The sequence below is a fragment of the Bufo gargarizans genome, chromosome 1, assembly GCF_014858855.1.
Source record: "Bufo gargarizans isolate SCDJY-AF-19 chromosome 1, ASM1485885v1, whole genome shotgun sequence".
Classification (NCBI taxonomy): Eukaryota; Metazoa; Chordata; class Amphibia; order Anura; family Bufonidae; genus Bufo; species Bufo gargarizans.
The window spans coordinates 715,317,204-715,341,281 of record NC_058080.1 but is presented as its reverse complement, the minus strand read 5'-3'; the positions used below and the strand labels follow the sequence as shown (position 1 = coordinate 715,341,281).

The 24,078-nt window shown below is 40.8% G+C and overlaps 1 protein-coding gene across 1 annotated transcript; it reads left to right on the top strand.

The window, feature by feature from the left end:
• The first annotated feature begins 703 nt into the window (after positions 1-703).
• LOC122937107 (SKI family transcriptional corepressor 2-like) lies at positions 704-22,238 on the top strand. The gene is made up of 7 exons (XM_044292635.1): positions 704-2,458; positions 2,811-2,868; positions 7,997-8,071; positions 13,530-13,592; positions 15,706-15,804; positions 19,183-19,250; positions 22,176-22,238. The coding sequence occupies exons 1-7, from the start codon at positions 704-706 to the stop codon at positions 22,236-22,238; spliced, it is 2,181 nt and encodes a 726-aa protein (XP_044148570.1).
• Positions 22,239-24,078: the final 1,840 nt, after the last annotated feature.

Below are 24,078 nucleotides of genomic sequence, written 5' to 3'. Positions count from 1 at the left end.
ATAGATAGATAGATAGATAGATAGATAGATAGATAGATAGATAGATAGAAGAGATGGATAGATATGAGATTGATAGGATATATATTTATGAGATAGATAGATAGATAGATAGATAGATAGACAGACAGATATGGGATAGATAGATAGATAGATAGATAGACAGAGAGATATGAGATAGATAGATAGATAGATAGATAGATAGATAGATAGATAGATATGAGAGATGGATGGATAGATAGATAGATAGATAGATAGATAGATAGATAGATAGATAGATAGATAGATAGAAGAGATGGATAGATAGATATGAGATTGATAGGATATATATTTATGAGATAGATAGATAGATAAATAGATAGACAGACAGATATGGGATAGATAGATAGATAGATAGATAGACAGAGAGATATGAGATAGATAGATAGATAGATAGATAGATAGATAGACAGACAGATATGAGATAGATGATAGATAGATAGACAGAGAGATATGAGATAGATAGATAGATAGATAGATAGATAGACATAGACAAATAGTGATCCAATAAAAGGTCAGCTGGAAATTAGAAACTGACTTATAGATCGGGCTGTCTGTCTTAGAATTTCTATAAACTTTTATCTACAAAAACCTTAAAAAATAATATTTCCTCTTATTTTAGGTATTAACCAGAATAAGGAACTTCCTTCATCTGGGATCTGCAGAAATGGCCACCAGCCCATTAACAGTCACAAACGACCACCTTTTGTCCTCTCCTCCAAACTCCTACCAAGACCCCCTTCAGTCAAGAGTCAGTCACTCCAACATGAAACCGAACCAAGTCAGCCAAGTCATTTTGTATGGCATCCCTATTGTATCGCTGGTCATAGATGGGCAGGAGAGGTTGTGCCTTGCCCAGATCTCTAACACACTCCTTAAAAACTATAGCTACAATGAGATCCACAACAGGCGGGTAGCCCTTGGTATCACCTGCGTGCAGTGCACCCCAGTTCAGTTGGAAATCTTGAGAAGGGCAGGAGCAATGCCCATATCTTCAAGAAGATGTGGAATGATTACTAAAAGGGAGGCTGAGAGACTGTGCAAGTCCTTCTTAGGAGAGAACCGGCCACCAAAGCTTCCAGATAACTTTGCATTTGATGTTAGTCATGAATGTGCATGGGGGTGCAGGGGGAACTTCATCCCGGCAAGGTACAACAGCTCCAGAGCTAAGTGTATTAAATGTACCTACTGCAACATGTACTTCTCTCCAAACAAGTTCATTTTCCATTCACATAGAACCCCAGAAGCTAAATACACCCAGCCTGATGCTGCCAACTTCAATTCATGGAGAAGACATCTTAAGCTGTCAGATAAGACCCCTCCAGATGAAATGGTATTTGCCTGGGAAGATGTCAAAGCAATGTTCAATGGTGGCAGCCGAAAGAGGGCTTTAAGTCATGCACATTGCCAAAGTCTGGGCAGCGTAAAAGCAAACAATGGCATCTTGCCACACATGATTGGTCAAGACCTCAATCAGAAGAGGCCAAGGTTCGAAGAAGAAGAAGAGATAGAGCCCACCAACATCACAAACAAGACCCAAAGAAGTTACCCTGTCATCCCAGTCCCCAGCAAAGGATTTGGCATGTTGCAAAAATTCCCCGCCAGCACCCTCTTTCCAAGTCCATACACTTTCCCAGCCTTTGGCCTGTGTCAGAAAAAAGATGATGCTGATACAGTCAATGGCCAGAAGACCAGTGCATTGTCAGGACTATTCTGGCCCGGTAGAAAAGATGCATTTTATCCCCCTTTTTGTATGTTTTGGCCACCAAGAACTCCTGGTGGACTTCCAGTTCCTACTTATCTCCAGCCTCAACCCAGCACCCTTACTTCCATTACAGACAACCCAACTCTAAGACAGGCCTTCCTAGAGCTGGCAGACCAGAGTGATGCCAGCAACCTCAGCAACACTGGAGACACCTTGTTTGAAACCGAATGTTCCAGCTCTCCAGTGTCCAGCGACATCAGACCCTCCTCTGAAACCAGGACCAATGTCTTGGAGGTCCCTTCCTTCCCAATTCGAAAACAGAGCTACCATTCCGCCTTCCGGCCTGTGGTCAAAGACGCCGAGAGCATTGCCAAATTGCATGGCAACCTTGAGGACTTCCAAAACGATAGGCATGTGTCACCCGGCACTAGCTGCAGTTACCAAAGTGACAGCTCGGACTCGGACGAAGAGCAGGAGGTGGATGTGGAAACCAACAAGCCGCCTGGTGAAGACGAAGAGGAAAGTCTCAGCAGTCAGTTTCTGCAGAGTAGAGGACTGGTAGAAAGCAATGAGAAAACATGCAAAGACCGTTCCCCCTTCTCCAGCTCCAGGAGCGAAACGCAGGCCGAGAAAATGGAAAACGCAGAACATCCTTCTTCCACCCCAAAAGACTCCAGCCCCCGTCATACATCAGTGGAGGAACCTTGCTACAAAGATGTAAATATTCCCTCAGGCTTCACAGCTAATTATTATTATTTAAATGCAGCTTTAGGCTGAATGGGTGATGTCTGCATAATAAGATTGATAACTAGATGCCCTACAGAAACGAAATCTTGTGTTTAGCTCTTTAACACAATGCCACAGAGAGCAAATGTTCTACATGCAAATAAACCCCTGTGTTCTGGAGATGCAGGGATTGTCCTGGGCCCATATGGTATCTAGCCTACCCTATATCCCTATATACAATTAGGGGACTGCGCTGATAATGAGTTCACCTCCACCTGACATGTCCTCTATGTAGACCTGTCCTTTGTACCTTCCTATATGTTCTGGTTTTTATGTCTTGTAGACCCAGAAAAGCAAAGAAAACAATGGGAACTTATCCTCCAAGGAAGACTCCTACCCAGGTAAGAGAGGCCATGGACAAATTTATGGACACCACAGACTACACTTTTTAGCGCTATACCTCCACTATTGTACTATGGATTCTATCCGCTTGTTTTTCTCTAGTCTTTTGTTTTTGTTTTGTTGTTTGTTTGTTTTGGTTTTGTTTTTTTTTATTCAGGGAAAAGTTTGCTGAGAAACGTCAATTCCTATTTTGTCAAACTTAATATCAGCAAATTGATTCATTATGTATTTTCTTTCCCAAAATAAACAAGGGTTGGTAGTCAGAGTACATCTTATACACATGTATGGTATGACTCTGTATATCATTAATTCATATGAGTCTTGCCATCATCTTTGTATTATTCTTACATCTGGCTGTCTATGGTTGTACCGGATTGGGGGGATTGTTATATAGGAGTGCCACTATTCATTGCAGTATCACAATTATCTGTGACTACTACACGCTCTGCTACATTCATCTTATCTCTCTTGCATCTATATCTGTCTATCTATCTATCTATCTCATATCTATCTAATATCTATCTAATGTCTATCTATCTAATATCTATCTATCTATCTAATATCTATCTATCTCATATCTATCTCATATCTATCTATCTATCTAATATCTATCTATCTATCTAATATCTATCTATCTATCTATCTATCAACTGTCTATCATGTATTTTCTTTCTTTCTCTCTGTTAGCTTGGAATAGTTATGGTAAGGATTGATTTGGAATGAATAACTTCATATCTATCTATCTATCTATCCAATAGTTATCTATCAATCTATCTATACAATATCTATCTATCTATCTATCTATCAGTCTATCCGATATCCATCTATTTGTCTATTTATCTATCTATTTTATCTTCCTTCCTATGTATTTTATATTCTGTGTTAGCTTGGAATAGACCCCATTACATTAATATTATCTAATATTAACGACTGACCTGGGATGAATGAGCTCATATCTATCTATCTATCCATCTATCTAAAAAACAAAAAAAACACAGCAGCACAGTTAGAAAAAAATAATAAATCGGGTGCAAATCCCCAGGGAAGGTAGGCAACCATTCCACTATGCAATATTTCCAAAACAAATTGGACAATTGGACGGCTTGACAAAGGCCTCATTGAGTGGGCTGAAACGTTGCCTGGGAATAAATGGGTCATCACCTTTCACCCTGATTTGGAGTGCTGCCTTATTTTTTTGGGAAATATCTATCTATCTATCCAATATCTACTTATCCAATATATTCCTTCCTTTCTTTAAAAAAAATCCTATTCCAGTAACATTATCTACAGTAAAGATTGACCTAGGAGGAGATCAGCAGTGTCTTCAGATCTCACTACTGGTGTATTACACATGAGTAAATGAGCTCTCTGTCTGTCTTTCTGCCTCTATTAACGCAAGAGGTTATCCGGCCATGGCTGTGATACAGTGTCGGACTGGGGTGCATAGGGCCCACCAGTAAAATGTATTTTGAGGGCCCACCGTACAGATACATTCAAATATAATAAATAATCTAACACGTTTTTTAAATGAACATCGGCTGGTTGAGGTGCTGTGCATCGAATATATGTATGTAGTGCAGTAAGACTACTGTGTTATGTGCCACTTATGCAGGGGGTCGGAGACTAGGGGCCCACATTGCTCAGGGGCCCACCAGGAGATTCACCTGTACCCCTATGGGCCAGTCCGAGCCTGCTGTGATATAACATGTTCCAATGATTCAGGGCGGGATGGTTTACAGGGAATCATGTCACGTCTCCTCCATCTTTATCCTCCCCTTCAGTGAGTACAATTACTCCATTAATACTTTAATCTGTAAATCCAAGGAGTCATATTCTATCTTTATTTTCCATAAACAAACTACAAAACAAAAACATATTATTAGACTCAAAGAAAACGAATGACACATTCATCTCGAATAGATCTGTGTACACATTAATAGAATTAGACATTGTTGAACCTTCCGTGTGTTGTAGTTGACGGGTTATTATAATATTAGGAGAAAGTGGAAGGAGAGAGAAACCATTACACACTTATAAAAGCCTAATGTATGATCAAATACAATGGACATAGATTCATATGCCCGATGCATTATAGAGATGGAAATCTCCTGGTAAATAAGGCAAATTGATTAGTAACAAGGATCTACATCAGTCCAACAAAACCACAGTTTCCAACACTGCCCCTTAAGGCACTATGATTTAAAGGCAACGCTCCTAAAATTCATATTTCGCCTATTAAATTTATCCCTTTTTTTGCTTGTGCCAGAATTTTTAATTTAAGTTTCAAAAGTTTAATAGATTTTTTCCAAAAGTTTAACTTTGAGGTTAACATGCTCCACCGTACACCCACTGATTGCAATGTTTCCTCTAAATAGGTTGTCAGAGTCACTCCCCATTTTCTGTATGACTTATACCCTCGACCGCACCTCTCTGTGAAGAACTGTCACCTGTTTTCTGGTCTTATTTTGAGTGAAGGTGTACAAAATAACTGAGCTGTGTCATTGATCTATCTATCTATCTATCTATCTATCTATCTCATATCTATCTATCTATCTATCTATATCCTATATTTATTGCATTATCTATCTCATAGCTGTCCTATCTATTTATCTATCTGCTATCTAAATCTATCTATCTCATATTTATCTCATATCTTTCTATGTGTCTATCGTTCTACATAGTTTTTTGGTGACATATCTATCTCCTATCTATCTATCTTCTATCAATCTATCTATCTATCTCATATCTATCTATCTTCTATCTATCTATCTATCTATCTCATATCTATCACTATCTATCTCATATCTATCTATCTATCTATCTATCTATCTATCTCTCTATCTATCTCATATCTATCTCTCTATCTATCTCATATCTATCTATCTATCTATCTATCTATCTCATATCTATCTATCTATCTATCTATCTATTATCTATCTATCTATCTCATATCTATCTATCTATCTCATATCTATCTCTCTATCTATCTCATATCTATCTCTCTATCTATCTCATATCTATCTATCTATCTATCTATCTATCTCATATCTATCTATCTATCTATCTATCTATCTATGTATCTATCTCATATCTATCTGTCTATATCTCATATCTATCTATGTATCTGTCTATCTCATAGCTGTCTATCTATTTTATATCTTTTTCTGCATATCTTTTTGGGACTTTTTGACTTATTCAAGATCTTCATCCAAATATTTTTGGAGACATTATGGTCATAGTAGAAAAATACCAAGTAAATTAAAAACATAAAAATTGGGACATTTGTGAGTTATAAGGCACGTAGGTTTTTCATTTTTTGCCAGAGATGATGGAAGAAACAACATATATTATGATTTCGGACGTAGTTCATTTTTACTCCATGGAGTTTAGGAATCTAAATAAATAAACCAACTGAAAACAGTCAGCAAGCTGGCTAAATGCTGTTGTTGACGGATCTTATTCTAATCACGGCTCTTCTGAATACACAAAGAACAGAATAGTCAAAGGAAATGTGTCAAAAATGTTATCTGCCAGTTAAAACCAGATAGTTTAGTCACACGTCTCCTTTTTCCTGCTGATTGTAGATTTTTTTTATTCTATTTTCTGAACATGATTATGGGGGGCGGCCGTCCTGTCTGAGCTGTTCTTAACAGCATTTAAGAAGCATCAAGAAAATTGCTTTACGGCAGCCCCATGGTCCATAGACACAATGGTCAGGAGGGACCTCAGTGACTTCTATGGGAGAGTTTTCTAGGCATGATCTGTGACCTGTGCAGAGGTGATTGTACAAGGAGAGAATAGATAAGATGTGACAATCGCCTATTGTGAATGGTGGCTCCTGTCTTATCTATACACAGAGGTGATACCATTACAGGCAGGATTAGAATGACAGATAAGCAGATAACTGCTGTAAAGTTATCTGTACAGACCAAGAAGTGGTGCCTATTATTAGGCTTAGAGGCCAGTGGGAAATTATATGATTTTTGTTTACATATAGATATTGACATGGAAAATTAAAAATAACATCATCAGAATTTTTTTAAAATAATTTAAACATAAAAAAAGTTATTTAAACAGTGGGGTATTTTATGACGACACATTCCCTTTAAAGGTTTAGAGGACCCAATTCCATACACCCTATTACTGAATTCAGGGTTAATGGAGAAGGTCCTCTGTTCAGGCTCCTCATCTCTTGGCCAAAGCAAAGAGCGTCTCTCTCTCTCTGGAGGACCTGCCCTGTCCTGCATTACACAAACAGCCCTTGGATGTCACCGGGCATTGTGCACTACTTCATTTAGCCTACTTCACTTACTATCAAGTTTCCCCACAGATTATGGCTAATTTTGGGAAGTCCAAGCGGGGGAACATATTGTGATCATCTCATTGTCAAGGGACACTGCTAACAAGTAGTGAGTCTACTAAAGTGGAGAACCTCTTTAAGGCTCATTAACAAATTTACATCAAATACACCCATTTTTTTTATTTCCATTACTTACATATCCCAAGTAAGAACAACCCCCATGAGCCATCCATATCCCTTTCAAACTATTACAGCGAATCAGCCATTACAACCTCCTATGACAAAAGTTTCCATAGTGTACTAAAACTCAGAATGGGTCACACCTCCACTAACAGCTCCTCCAAATACTATCCATTTATTAAAGGTAGTGTCTACCATTTTTACTTGCACGGATTGATAATATATCTGTATAGGTAAGCTCTCTTTTTCTGACTTGATAAACTCTATAATTCTGGTTGCCTTCAGCCACCACTAGGGGGAGCTCACTGCATATAGATTTATTCAGTTAGTAATGCACTCAACAGGAGCTATATAAAAGCTGCATGCAATGTGCTCCCCCTAGTGGTGTTGCTAGTGGCTCCTATTGCAGTATTATGCCAAACAGGTAAAGAATTCCTGGCCCCCCTCACCTCAGGGGCCCCATAGCACTTATAATCTTGGTCTAGTTGACAGTTGGCATATTTTGCATCAATAGTCACAAATATTTCCTTGTGTCTTAATACCCCGGCTAAGACAATGTGGCTTGTTGGCGCCCCCAGCGTAGCAGATATGAAATAATAAAACCGCCATAGAGTGCACCATTTAAATTCCATTTTGTCTCATTGCAGATAAAAGCAAAGAGATCCACTTTTATGTCACAGAATCGGACGCCTCGGCGGGTGAATTCTGGAGAGAAATACCAGGTAAGACAAAATGTATCCCCCTAGAATGTTCCAAGGGTAAAAAAATATATATATATTAAAACCCAGAATAGGCAAAGAAAAAAAATAAGACGGCGCTAATAGCAAGCGGATTATTAATTGCGTTGGACGCATGAAAGGCGGTTGTAGGACCATATACAATGAGGCGGCGTGCGGAAGGCTGAAATGACAATAATTGAAATGTTCCATACAAACCTTCTATTAAGAAGGATCACAGCTTATTGCTTTTTCTATCTGTCAGACAGACATTAAAGGTGTTTTATTGCGTCTTTCCCAACATTTATATTATCTACATGATAATGATCTCTACACAAAATGTGTAATACATTTACAAAAATTACATTATACAAATTAAATGAAACCACCTTTTTACTGATTGCTAAACGTCTCCGAGGGCTTTACGGACGACGTGATTAGAACTTGTGATACTAACTTGTCTATTGCAGTGTCTTAAGGAGAGGTTTGCTTTCTTGGGAGCAGGGAATCTAATTTCCCATTTATGTAATGCAAACTGCCTTGGCTTTGACTATTCACGGTTAATTGACTGTCAAACGAGGTTGTTATCCTGAGGCAATGTCTGCAAATTTGCCTGTCAAATGAGACAGAGAGTGCAGGCAGCGGAGAGAGAGAGAGAGAGAGAGGCTGAGAGGGGCAGGGAAAGAGGGGAGCAGCGGCGGCAGCAGGGGGGCGGGCGGCAATGGTGGGGGGCAGAGGCCGGACTCTTATGTGGGAATTGGGGAAATGGAGAATTGTACTAAAGAATACAGAACATGTGTGACTACAATGCAGTCAACACCAATTATATAGGTATAGATCTGTCTATCTATCTATCTATCTATCTATCTATCTATCTATCTATCTATTATCTATCTATCTATCTATCTATTATCTATCTATCTATCTCATATCTATCTATCTATCTATCTATCTCATATCTATCTATCTATTTATCTATCTCATATCTATCTATCTCATATCTATCTTGTGTATATTTATCTATCTATAATCTATCTATTTATCTATATGCATTATACATACGTATCTATCTCATATCTATCTATCTATCTCTCATATCTATCTTGTGTATATTTATCTATCTATATTTTATATGCATTATACTTACGTATCTATCTATCTATCTATCTATCTATCATCTATCTATCTCATATCTATTTATCTATCTATCTATCATCTATCTATCTCATATCTATTTATCTATCTATCTCATATCTATCTATCTATCTATCTATTTATCTATCTATCTATCTCATATCTATCTATCTATCTATCTATCTCATATCTACCTATCTCATATCTATCTATCTTAGACAGCCGCCCATACATAAGAGATATAGGATATACAGGAATTTTAAATATGTCACTCAAAATCTGATCCAGATCCTGGATGGTCTTCACAAGAGGAGGAGAGATGTTGCTGTATAAGATATGACTGGTCCCCGGAGATACATATCTGTCAGTGGCCACTTACCTCACTTTCTCATTATAACATGTATATCACCGGGGTGTACGATCTGTACGGCTGAGTGCAGAAATCGCGGACATATGTGTGCGGCACTTCAGGTCCAGTGTCTGTCGTGCTAAGACTGCCAGGCAGAAAAACACATTTGGTTAATGGTTCTTGCTACTCCAGATATTAAGATAAATTCTTTCACTTCTTCTCAATATAGTCCTATCAGATTCAGAGAGTATGTTAAAGAGGACCCGTCCCCTCTCCTGACATGTCTGCTTTAGTAACTACTTGCATTCCCCATATAATAATTCTGAGTTTATTGTTACAACTCCATGTTGTGCCATTCATTTATTATTCCAACTAGAAATGTGAGCAAATTCCTAGCAGTTTGAAGTGAAGGTCCAGCTGGATGTTACCTGCTGGGGGGGGGGGGGGTCCCTGCGCAGTCTGACATTATCCTTCAATCAGTGCTGCCAGTGTCAGACTGTGCAGGGACACACCCAGAACAGGTAACATCCAGATGGACCTTCATTGCAAACTGCTAGTAAAGTATTCATGACTTCTAGAAGGAATAATAGAGGAAAGGCACAACATAGTCATAGGAATAAGAGCTCCAGAACTATTATTACATAGAAAATGCAAGTAGTTACTAAAACAGACATGTCAGGGGAGGTGACAGCTCCTCTTTAGGTACTGCCAACTCAGGTGTGATTTGAAAAGAGAGGTGGAAGACACTAAGGATATGGGACTGAACTCTACTGCACAGGGACACCCTCAAAATTGTGGAATATATTAGAATTAATTTCCCGCAAGTTTAGCAATCCAAGGCAGACAGATTGTAGTAAGTGGGTAATACAGTGCGCTCAGGAAGTCTTCAGACACTTTCATTTTTTCACATTTTGTTATGTTCTTCCTCATCATTCTTCACTCAGTAACCCAGAGAGAACAGAGCGTTAGAAATAAAATCTGACATAAGTATTCAGACCCTTTACTCTGGACTTAAGTTGAAGCTCCTTTGGCAGTGATTACAGCCTCCAGTCTTCTTGGGGATGATGCCATAAGGTTTCCACACCTGGATGTGGGGATTTTCTGTCATTCTTCTCTGCAGATCCTCTCAAGCTCTGTCAGGTTAGATGGGGACCGTCGGTGGACAGACATTTTCAGGTCTCTCCAGAGATGTTCCATTGGGTTCAGGGCTCTGGCTGGACTACTCAAGGACATTCACAGAGTTGTACCTAAGCATCTCCTGTGTTGTCCTGTCTGGGTGCTTAGGGTCATTGTCTTGTTGGAAGGTGAACCTTCAGCCCTGTCTGAGGTCTAGAGCACTCTGGATCAGGTTTTCATTAAGAATATCTCTTTACTTTGCTCCATTCGGCTTTTTCGCAACCCTGACCAGTCTCCCTTTCCTAGCTTCTGAAAAACACCACACAGCATGATGTTGCCGCCACCATGCTTCACTGTAGGGATGGTATAGGGCAGGTGATGAGCAGAGCCTGGTTTCCTCCAGACATGACGCTTAGAATTAAGGCCAAAATGTTCAATCTTGGTGTCATCAGACCATAAACTCTTGTTTCTCACAGTCTGATAGTCCTTTAGGTGCTTTTTTGCAAACCTCCATGTGTCTTTTACTGAGGACAGGCTTCTTTCTGGCCGCTCTGCCATATGGACCAGATTGGTGGAATGCTGCAGTGATGGGTGACCTTCTAGAAGTTTCTCCTACCTGCACACAAGATATTTGGAGCTCATCCAGAGTGACCATTGTATTCTTGGTCACCTGTCTTACTGAGGCCCATCTCCCTCCATTACATAGTTTGGTGGGGCGGCCAGCTCTAGGAAGAGTCCTGGTTGTTCCAAACTTTTTCCATTTAAGAATTATGGATGCCACTGTGCTCGGGAACTTTCAGTGCGGCAGAAATTTTTTGTAACCTTCTCCAGATCTGTGCCTCCACACAATCCTGTCTCTGAGCTCTACAGGCAGTTCTTTCCTCCTCATGGCTTGGTTTTTGCTCTGATATGCATGGTCAGCTGTGAGACATCATATAGACAGGGCTGTGTTTTCCAAATCATGTCCGATCAACTGAATTTACCACAGGTGGACTCCAAGGGTCTGAATACTTATGTCCATTTGAAATGTTAGTTTTTATTTTTTAATAAATTTGCAAGTTCCATAGTGGTGAATGGAGAGTGCACCACTCATGCACCGCCATCTCTCCATTCATAGCTATGGGACTTCTGGGACTTTTTAATAATTGACACGTTTTGGTTGGGTGACAACAAGCTTCTACAATTTGTCACCAGTCATATGGGAAACAATCACATTTCATAGGTGGACTCTAAAACGGTGCCCCTAGTGACCACACTATGCCAAACAGAAGGATCACTTGTTATTACTTATTGTTCTACAGCAAAAACATTTACTATTAGGGTGGAGAAAGGTTAAAAAGAGCATTTCCCACTTCGCAGAACCCAACACATCTGTATATTATATAGACAGTCCCCTGATTTCAATGAGAACTGTGTAATGCTTAATTTCTCCTGTGGTGGCGCTGCAGGGAATTTTTGCCAGGTTTCTTCCCAAGTTACAGCTGATCATTGGGGGTTCCAGCAGCAGGAACCTTTACTTATTGTAAGGGCACTCTTCTAACAAAAATGGTTTAACCAAAGTGAAAACCCGCTTTAAATGCAAATTGTTGTCAATCTAATATCTATCATTTTTTCTAGTGCCCCAGGCTTTTTTAAACTAAACATGTCCACAATTCTGTTCTGATCAGTTGTATATCTCTCTAGGAGTCTGAGCTATGAGTTTCTTATACAGAACTCCAAATCCCCTGCTTCGCTTCGCATAGCCATAGAGGTAAATGCTAAAATTCTGGCTGCTTACGGCCACCACCAGAGGGAGCCGTGAAGCTTACTGAAGACAAATGTATGATTGACTTCAATGACAGATGTATAAATCTATATACGGTGATCTCCCCCTAGTGGTGACTGCTAGGAGAAAGATTTTTCAGGGGATTTGGACTTTTTATTAGAATAACAGAGCTCTGATCCCTATAATCATATATTATGGGGAGTCAGTGTAATCCAGAACATAAAGAAAATAACTCAAATATTTTTTTATTATCTTTTATCTATTTATTGGTGACTTTTTTTATTTTTACTTAATTAGATTTTTGTTTTTGGCTATTTTTGCATAATATTTCATTTACTTTTTTTCCCTTTTTCAATTCCACTTTATTTCACCAATTTTTCTACAATGTATCAAGTCTAAAGCGCCACACGTAAATTTACTGTACATCATGATAAAGTAGTCCTCACCAGTACATTGCAGGGCTCGCTGGCTGAATTGATGCAATAATAATTTCACTGCCTTCCTGTTGCAAAGTTCTCGGTGCAGATTTTATATCTACATAAAGTTAATGTTGAATCCCACAAAAGAACAAAAAGCAAAAAACAAAACCAACTAGATAGCGGGACATCTGTGCCCATAACGGGTTTAATTAACTTTTGCATCATGTTCTCAGTGGGTCACGGGCGAAATACCGATCTTTCTCCATCTTTACTTTAATAACTTGTTGAAATACTGGCATAAAAGGCAGAATATAAAAATCCCAAGTAAAGACATAAAACGCGTCGAGGTCTCTCCCCGCCACTAACAGATGCCAATATCTTTCCTGACAGCCAACACTAAACATGTAAAAGCTACACAAAGCGAGAGAGACGGTGGTTAATCCAACGAGTGCAAGCCATAACCTTGTCCCCGCCTGTGGCAACGCGCCGCGCTGAATGGGCCCTTAAAGTGAAATTTATGTCGCCTCTTCTCTGCCCGAGAAACTGTTTTAATCTTGGAAAAGGCAATTACTCGACAGACATAAAAGCGGACGGGGGAAACAGAGGAAAAATAAATAAATGGAAAAAAATCCAAAGTCAACAAACTCATTAAACTCATCTTTTTTTCTATATTGTCTGCAGGAGAAGCCAGTCAGGATGGCTCATCACCAGCCCTGAAGAAGGACATGGGGAGCATGGGGAAAGGTACGTTTATCCATCTCACCGTGGACAGGTCCGAACAATCTCCCGCTTGTAGTATCCTAGCCCAGCAGACGACATAAGCAAAGTAAAAACAAACAAGAGTAACACGACTGACGCATTTCAGACCGTCATCGCTTTGTGAAGACCATTGCAAATATCTGAAGCGCGTTAGCTATGTTCCTCTTTTCCTGATACAACATTTTGCTGTTTTAGGAGTCTTTTTACGAATGGTGCCATCCTCTTATTACGCTAAAATGCTACAATTTTCCATGTTGTCCAACATGAACTTTTAGGGCCAGAGGATATTTTTCACAGCGGGGTTCATGCAAGAGAAGGGGCTCCATAAAAAAAGGCCAAATGGACTCCTGCTTGGTGCTTGGACCCCAAGCCCTTTCCAACACCCCCAACCTACATGTGGTCACAATTCAGAGGGGTCCTCTACTTTGCCACCTAGTTGCATAGGGACAGGAACCACCAGTAGCTTGTTCTTTGAGGCACCCAGAATTTAGCACTCTTTGAAGGGTTTCGTATAGGGCAGTATATACATCAATTTCTGGCCAATATTAAGATCTCTGCTTGCTGTCAGAGAACATTTTTATTAATACTGGTCACAGATGAGAGTTAGCCTCCAGCTAGGCATGATCTAAACAGTCTGATCTTCTGACTGATTACATTCCACCTGCACAGATACAGGACAGGAGGGATGAGTTGTCCATAGCTCACAGAGAATGGTCTACACCAGGCATGCTCAACCTGTGGCCCTCCAGCTGTTGCAAAACGACAACTCCCATCATTCCCAGGCAGCCTACAGCTATCAGCCTACAGAAGGGCATGGTGGGAGTTGTAGTTTTACAACAGCTGGAGGGCCGCAGGTTGAGCATCACTGGTTTAGACTGGATAACATTGTAGCAAATCTTCAGCTGTGAAAAGTTTTAAAGGGGTATTCTGTTTACAGTACGTTATAACTATTAGATCGTTGAGGGTCCTACCACTGGGATCACAAGAAAAGAGGCTCCGTATGGATAGAGGATAACTTATTGTAACTGGAATACCCCTTTAAGTCTGTGCAGGCATTTAGTCTGTGGTACGGGTTTACTTCCAGATGTCCAGAAGCTGAAAAGCTGATGCTTCTCACAGCTGAGGGTTTGCTACAGTTGCATTCAATCTAGGCAATCCTCTGTGAGCGAAACAGTATGGGCAAGTTGATAAAAGTCCTCTTTGACTGTTTTTGTCCATCATGGCCAGCATATCACCAGGGGTGCACCACCGATGAGGCCAGGTGAGGCGATCACCTCAGGCAGCACCAGGCAGGGGCAAGAGGGGGGCAGGGGAAGGGCCATGGGCAATGAGCGCTTTCATTGTGGCAAAGGGGTTAGGTTAAGAAATTGGCATGGGGGGGGGCCCGTTTCAGTTTTCGCCTCAGGCAGCAGAAAGGCTAGGTGCACCTCTGCATATCACATAATATTCAGGAGTCTAGGAATGTTGGGTGGCAGTGGCGACCATATTGCCGGTCACCCAGCTTTCCCGGAAGGTGATAGAGTAACTAATAATCTGACATAAGAAAGCGACTCAAGGACTCTGATGCTCAGAAAGGACACACAAGGTCACAATTACAGTCCCAGCCCGGCCCGGTTGACTACAGACAGCCAGATGTGATCTCTTCCTTCTCTCTTAGAGGGTGAACACATTAGAGTCCATTATTCGCCCTTCATTATGGCAGTGACATGGCCCTTTTAAATACTGACATTAACTCCTTCCTTGCCCGAGGCTCGAAGCGCATCAATCATAGAGAGCCGCTGGCTGCCGGCGTCGTCCCACTGAAAGGGTTAGCGGCAAAGTTAGGCAGGTAACCGGCTTATCAACCATATTTTACGCTTGACAAGCTGCGTATGAATAATATATGGCGGCTGGGTGGATATAATTGAGATTAATGCATGCGTATCAATCAATACATGACACGGTAATATAATACTTTAAAATAATATATTGCATTGATTTATATTCATGATTTCTGCATCGGGCCTCGCCCCCGGCCCACACAGCACTTTATGCTTTTTGCTATTTTTTTATTTTAATTCTTGTCAATATTTATATAATTTTTTATTTTTTTCCCCAGAAGAACTTCAGAAAGTTTTATTTGAGCAAATAGATCTGAGGCGGAGACTGGAGCAAGAATTCCAAGTGTTAAAGGGGACGCCATCTTTTCCTGTTTTCAGTAAGGATATTTTTATGATTATTATTGTGCATTATTTTTGATACCTGCTGACTTTGGTACTTGAGATATTTTTGGGCACATGATAGTTGCACAGATCTGAAAATAAAAAGTTATAGAATAGAAGAGCCAATGCTTGTTGAAAATTCATTGAAACTTGCAGTGACTTTCAGCTACACAAACTGTTCAGCCCTATGGGCGCAGTCCCATGTCAGTCACAAAAATAGTGTGAGAACTTGTACGGATGTTATACCTGACATAAGCAGATTACAGAGGATGACTGAACCATAGAGACATGGCAAATTGTGCAATGAGACTTTTTACACTCTTTGGATAGATAGATAGATAGATAGATAGATAGGTAGATAGATATGGCATTGGGCAGGTGATGAGCAGTGCCTGGTTTCCTCCAGAAATGATGCTTAGAATTAAGGCCAAAAAGTTCAATCTTGGTTTTGTTTCTCACAGTCTGAGAGTCCATTAGGTGATTTTTTTTTTTAAATCCAGGCGGTTTTCATGTGTCTTTTACTGAGGCTTCTTTCTGGCCACTCTGCCATAAAGCCCAGATTGCTACAGTGATGGGTGATCTTCTGGAAGTATCTCCCATCTGCACACAGGATCTTTGGAGCACATCCAGAGTGATCATTGGGTTCTTCGTCTTACTTTGGTGGGGCGGCCAGCTCTAGGAAGAGTCCTGGTTGTTTTAAACTTCCTCCATTTAAGAATTATGGAGACCACTGTGCTTCAGGGAACTTTCAGCGCAGCAGAAATTTTTTGTCCTCTTCTCTCGATCTGTGCCTTCACACAATCCTGTCTTTGACAGGATTCCTCAACCACCCTACGCCCCCTTTTTTAGAACTGGCATACGTGTCATGGATGAGGAAGAAGTCGCAGATTCGGCCGCAAATCCCATTTTGCCACCGAATCTGCAACAGATTTAGGCCAAAAATTGGCGTATAGCTATTCATAAATGACCCCCATAGTCTTCAATAGAATGATCAAAGTAGATTTCCTATGATGGACTGTGGAGTTATTACTTATGTAGAAGGTATGTCTTTAGGAGAAGATGTATGATAGGAGAACATTTAGCTAATAGAGAAGGAGGATGGAGCTGAGGGTGGGACACTCCTAATAGCGAGACCCTTCTACCCCATTAACTAACCCTGACTAAGTGATTAGTCCAACAAAAAGGAAAAACAACATCTTGATACAGACTACTAAATTTCATCTCCCACTACTCTCTGATTAGGCAGCTGCTCAATTAGGGTGGAAGTCCCTAGGGAATGTATCATGGCTGCAAAATCTCTAGAATTCATCAAGGGCTTACCTAATATAGAGGCACTCCTGGTGGCTATATCTGGGTCCTTGGGATGGGGCATCCAACAAACCTTTCCCCATTGTAATCCAGAACAAAGCATTATGTTCTTGGCTACCTCAACATTAATGATCAACCATTCTGAGCGTTTCACCACCCTTTGTTACCAACAAGGCAGTGGGAAGAAGTGCCGATGGTGGGGTGGCATGAGCGAGCAGCAATAGGGGTCTTTGTTTTATCATGGGGCCCCCTCTGGTCCGTCTTGGATGTATCATACAAGGAGTTAATGTTCTCTTAGAGCCTCATTTAGCGATTGAAAGCCTTTCCCATCAGGACCTATATCGTATACGTTTAATATATATATCATCTTCCCGTGAGAGCCTTCTGAGAGCTTCTCGCCTGAGAGACGTTTGTCTCATTGTTTCCTGTTTTATCTCATAACTCCCAATGACGTTGGTTAAAAGAAGAGACGCGGCTGTTTAATGGGAGCTCTCAGATGTTACCTCCATTATCAGGAGTCTTCGCTCTGGGCCAACCATGATGTACACTCTAGGATACAAGTCCAGATACTTGTACATCTTTAATAACGATGCCTGTCTAGAGGTCTCCTCCAGTATTTACTACCTGTCAGACATGTTCTTTATCTGTAGAAGGGAAGGGGAGAGAAACTCCTGGGGATCATACCTACAAAACTCTGCCTGCCTTAGATGATGGCAATCTCCACACCTCCTGTCATACAGTGTATATGGGTGTGGCATATAGGCATTACATCTCACTATATATATATATATATATATATATATATATATATATAAAAAAGAACCAGTATATGGCAGTATTTATAATGGCAGTGTATGACACTATATATAATTACAGTGTATGGCAGTATTATAATCACAGTGTATGGCAGTATTTATAATCACAGTGTATGGCACTATTTATAATGGCAGTAGTATGCCACTATTTATAATGATATATCAGTAGTAATAAGTCAGAGCAACTGGACTAGTACTTTGTTCCTTGAAGACATTTCACTGGTCATCTGACTTGCTTTCTCAATTAAAATAGCTTGTACGAGAATTCTCCTGCATTAGATACTGGTAATTTGTGCTTCTGCCATTTATTGTATTTGCATGACTGAAGCTATTATATGTTGGTAAACTGCCTTTGGAGATGTGTTAGAGCTGCATTGTAAGTTGCTACTAATTTTTTATTTTAACTATTTATAATGACAGTGTATGGCACTATATACAATCACAGTGTATGGCACTATTTATAATGACAGTGTATGGCACTATTTATACTGACAGTGTATGGCACCATATATAATAACAGTGTATAACACTATTTATAATGACAGTGTATGGCACTATTTATAATGACATTGTATGGCACTATTTATAATGACAGTATAAGGCACCATATATAATGACAGTATATATCACTATTTATAATGACAGTGTATGGCACTATTTATTATGACAGTGTATGGCACTATTTATAATGACAGTATAAGGCACCATATATAATGACAGTATATATCACTATTTATAATGCCATTGCATTGCACTGTTTATATGGTTACTGTATAGCAATGTTTATGAAGGCAGTTTATGGCACCATTTACCGTATATGGGTACTGTATTGCACTGTTAGCTTTGCACAGCACCTCTTACAATACTTTCACACTGGGGCACTACTATATAAATACATAGACATAGAGTAATTTTCGATGGTGGGCACAGGATGACAATGGGACGCTGCAGATATAGTTTTATACTATTGTACAACTTCTGTCGTGACTTTATTGTTGCCGGTATTTCCATGTGATTGCAATTTTTGGGAAGGCAGCTATACGGAGGACACGTAATTCCTTCTGTGAAGGGACTAGTATGAGGCTCACCGTGGCGAAGATCATTACTTCATTACACTTTTTATGTACAATACTGTATTGCAGCGTGTTAATTATCAGTTATTAATTCCTTCTCTCATCTGAAATGAATACCTGTTATATACCCTGCATATCGCCATGACATTAATGTGCATATTTACACCTTCCTTCACAGATAACTTCCATGACCAAATGAAGAGAGAGCTAGCATACAGAGAGGAAATGGTCCAGCAGTTACAAATTGTAAGTTATACATAAATTATAAACCCTCTGTAATCCTTCCTGGCAGAACACAGGCTGCCATAAACAGTGCCCACATCTCTCACCCCTAAGGCTGGGTTCACACCTGAGCGTTTTACAGCGCGTTCCTACGCGCTGTAAAACGCTCAACAGGCAAGAACCAATGATTCCCTATGGGAATGGTTCTCACCTGAGCGTTTTACAGCGCGTACGATCGCGATGTAAAACGCCCGACGCCCCAAGAAGTACATGAGCTTCTTTGGGGCGTCTTGTCGCGCGTTCCCGTACATAGACTTCAGCGGGAACGCGCGACAATGGGCGTTCGCTTGTCTCTGTATGCGCGATTGCAAACGCCGGTACAATCGCGCATACAGAGCGCTCCATCGCGAACGCTCCGGTCTGAACCCAGCGTAAGTCCTGCAGGTTTATCTTTACAATATCTCCAGCTTTTGTGCAATTCATGTTTCTGCCACTAGGGGGCAAGGATGAAATCTTTTCCTTTTTGTAATTCTGGTACCTGTAGACTGGAAAATATTTTCTTACTAAGTTTCCTGTGTGTTAAGACAAGTCCTTGGAGCTTTCTTATGCAGATCCTAATGTTTTATTGTTATACCCCAGAGCTGTATTCACAATTCTGTAGTCTTCAGGGCTGGAATCTCCCAGAATTCACTGCAAAGTATGTTTTTTTTTGTTTTTTTTTACTTGCATTCTGGGAAGTTTCATCTTTTCACAGACACTGGACAGCGATTTGATAATCAGACTGGTCATATCTATTAGGCTACTTTCACACTAGCGTTCGGGCGGATCCGTTCTGAACGGATCCGCTCATATTAATGCAGACGGAGGCTCCGTTCAGTACGGATCCGTCTGCATTAATAACTTTAAAAAAATTCGCAAGTGCGCAAGTGCGAAAGTAGCCTGCGCGGATCCGTTCAGACTTTCAATGTAAAGTCAATGGGGACGGATCCGCTTGAAGATTGAGCCACATTGTGGCATCTTCAAACGGATCCGTCCCCATTGACTTACATTGAAAGTCTGGACGGATCCGCACGGATCCGCACGCCTCCGAACGGCCAGGCGGACACCCGAACGCTGCAAGCAGCGTTCAGCTGTCCGCCTGTCCGTGCGGAGGCGAGCGGAGCGGAGGCTGAACGCCGCCAGACTGATGCAGTCTGAGCGGATCCGCCTCCATTCAGACTGCATCAGGGCTGGACGGCTGCGTTCGGGTCCGCTCGTGAGCTCCTTCAAACGGAGCTCACGAACGGAAACCCGAACGCTAGTGTGAAAGTAGCCTTAGAAGGCTATCCCGCCCGACCCCACTGTACACATACAATCTCATCTCTAGCTGCAGCTTATCTCCCCTGAGAGCAAAAGGATCGGGCATATTGAAATCCAACAGCCCGATCCCTATATTTCCTAATGGAAATGTGTGGGGGAAATGTGCAGTGTATTAAGGGCACAGAAAAGTGAATCTGATCATCCACACAGTGCTAAAAAAAAATAAAAAAAATTAAAAAAAATAAAATAAATCAGCACCATAAAGTGACCTGCGGCTTTAAATCCAGATCATGTCAATTTATGCTATACATTTAACCCTTTACACTGGAGTACTCAGACAATAAGTTGCCGTTCTTGGACAACCCATTTAGACTTTCTATGTAGATTTCATTCTATTCACTTTCTTTAAGGGCTCATGCACACGACAGTATGTATTTTGCGGTCCACAAAACACTGATCCCCCCAAAAAAAGGATGACGTATTTTCTTTCCGTGTCTGTTCCGTTTTTTTGCGGACCGTATGCGGAACCATTCATTTCAATGGGTCCTCAAAAAAAATACGTAAGTTAGTCCATGTGCATTCAGTTTTCGCATGTCCGTTTCGCAATAACTTAGAACGTGTCCTATTATTGTCCGCATTAAGAACAAAGATAGTACTGTTCTATTAGGCGCCAGCTGTTCCATTACGCAAAATACGGAATGCACACCGACGTCAAATTTACATATAGTCGTGTGTATGAGCCCTAACAATGCCTGTCCTTGTCCGCAAAACAAGAATAGGACATATTCTATTTTTTTGCAGAACAGACATGCGGCCATATGGAAAAACGGAATGCACAGTCGTTTCCGTTTTTTTGCAGACCCATTGAAATGAATGGTTGCACATATGGACCGGTAAAAAAAAGCTGAACGGAAAAAAATATGAGCCCTTAGATATTATCCACATTGAACATCTATGATGTCACCATCTAAGTGACTACACAGCAGATTCCCCTATCAACCCAGCTACAAGCCTGCAGTGCCGCCTAGTGTTCATTTTAATATTGGCTTGTACAGATTAAAAAAAAAATTGATTTTAAGGAATTATTCTTGAATTTTGCAAAAGCATTAACCCTTAGGTCCAGTTTCCCTGTTGTCTGCCAAAAGGAACAATTTCTTCTTTAAACTGATGGCAGAAGGCACATATTTTAAAGGCTATAACTCCAGAATGGCGCAGAATATCATGCTAATTTTATTTCTCAGTCCCTAAGGATTAGGTTATCAAAGAGAATATCACATACAAACACTATTGAGCTGCTTCTTGTATAATGATTTGTTTTTGCAACCCATAACTCAAAGGCCTCATGCACACGAGCGTTTTTTTTTAAGGTCAGCAAAAACGGGGTCCGTAGGTCCGTGATCCGTGACCGTTTTTTTGTCCGTGGGTCTTCCTTGTTTTTTAAAGGATCCACGGACATGTAAAATGAAAAAAAAATCTAAGTCAAGTTTGCCATCGAAATGATAGGAAAAAACGGACACGGATCACGGACACGGATCACGGATGCCAATCTTGTGTGCATCCGTGTTTTTTCACGGACCCATTGATTTATTAATCATAAGGATGAAGTGTTAATTAGAACGATTTCCAATTAAAATGTTTCCCTTCCTGCAGATCCCTTATGCTGCCAGCCTAATCAGGAAAGAGAAGCTCGGTACACATTTGAGCAAAAGCTAAAAGGTAAGATAAGCTTCCGTGAACCTTGAGGATAGGTGGGTGGGGGTCGTAACATCTGTCGATACCCTGTAGCAGCCTGGCACCAATCCATAGGGACAAGGTAACTTTAGCTGGGTGATCTTGGCCATGGGAGAATCATGTCACCTAGACTTCTGGCTTGTCAGCCACAGTGCAGCTCCTGAACTGCTCCCCTAACCTTCTGTACATTACTAACTGAATTTGCTTGCTGTCAACACTAGGGGGAGCCCACTACATACAGTTTCCATGGAGCACACTATTAGCTAACTTCATATGATGTGAACTCCCCCTAGTGGTGGCTGCAGGCATCCAGAATTTCATCATCTCTCTAGGGCTTTGGGAAGGGAAACAGTAGATTTGACTTGATGTGTGTGTGTGAAGACAGAAATCTGATTATTCTATAGAATTGAATTATGGTGGGCATAATTTGGTGGGTGCTCAAGTTGGGTCCTATGTGTAACAAATTTCTTTTTCTTTTTCTTTTTTTCCCAGACAGGGCAAAAGCTGCTGCAAAATCAGCTGAGAATTTTGTAAAATAATCCCTTCCTTGAACTTGTACAAAGACTGGAAACCAGGACTTTTGGTAGAACAACTGGCTCCTTGTGAAGCTGAGTGATCATGGACACTTTGGACTTAGCAGCTGATTCTAAGGAGTAGCAGAGACTACAACCACAAGCCCCCCTCTGTAGGGGTACCAAAGTATGTGTGACCCCAGATCATGCACTTAAACACACTGGACGGGACGTGTTCAGCCTGGAGAAGACAGGGGGCGCCCTCCTCTGGATCTCCCCACTCTATAGCAGTGGTCAGCTCTGGCTCTATTCTTCACTGATGATGGCCAAGCTACAACCGACGATGGACTCTGTCATTTTACTATGCCTGCTGTATGGGTTCAGCTGTGCCCTCCTGGAAATAATTTTACAGTTTAATATTAATTGTAATTAAGAATATAATCTCTGTTCTCAAAGTATTTATCACTGTTCTTGTAGTTTCTTTATTATTTATGTGGATAAGAATCTATAATAAAAGCTATCAAGTGGTATCTGGGCTGATCCATCAGGTTATGCAGTCATCTGAGGCTCTTCTGGGGACTTGGAGTTGCAGTGTAAAGCATGGTGGAGGGACACAGCAGATGCCCGAGCCACTGATGAGAAAGGAGGTGGATTTCTGACTCCTAGAATACAGAGCAAAGTCCCCCTCAGGATAAGTCATCAACATCTGATTGGTTGGGGTCCAAAGACCGGCACCACTGTCGATCAGTTGGCGGAAGGGGTAGCAATGCTTAGGTTATTCATTCAAATAAATGATCCTGGACTGCAATACCAAGAACTGCCACTAAGCAATGTATGGCGCTGTGCTTGGTATACTGTGAGCAGGCAGAGGAGCTCACTGCAGATGGTGTCGGGTGTTGGACACCCTCGAATCAGATATTGACGACCTATCCTGAGGTTAGGCTATCAATATTCAGCTTCTGGAAACCCCCTTTAAAAACACCAGAGACTTTACTATAGATCTGCTGCTTAGTAATTAGTAGGATTAGTAAATCAGGGTCGTGCATGTCCATTTATTGCGTGTGGTATTGCCGTTTGGCTCCATTGAAATGTATGGGGCTGAGCTGCAATACCGCACACAACCTGTGGACAGGTGTGGCGCTGTGTTTGAGGGAAAAAAAATGCAGCCGTGGTTTTCTAAATAATGACCTGCAGGGGGAGCTCTAAACTATACCAACCTGGGCAGAAGTTTATGTAAAGTAATTGTAGTAATATAAGTGAAAAAGTAACTAGTCTAAGACTGAAGATGTGCTACTCATGTGCCATAAACC

Coding starts and splice junctions, on each gene's coding strand:
- LOC122937107 (XM_044292635.1), top strand. CDS start 704: ATGGCCACCAGCCCATTAACAGTCACAAACGACCACCTTTTGTCCTCT. Junction 2,869..7,996: donor CAAGGAAGACTCCTACCCAG/GTAAGAGAGGCC, acceptor GTCTCATTGCAG/ATAAAAGCAAAGAGATCCAC. Junction 8,072..13,529: donor ATTCTGGAGAGAAATACCAG/GTAAGACAAAAT, acceptor TATTGTCTGCAG/GAGAAGCCAGTCAGGATGGC.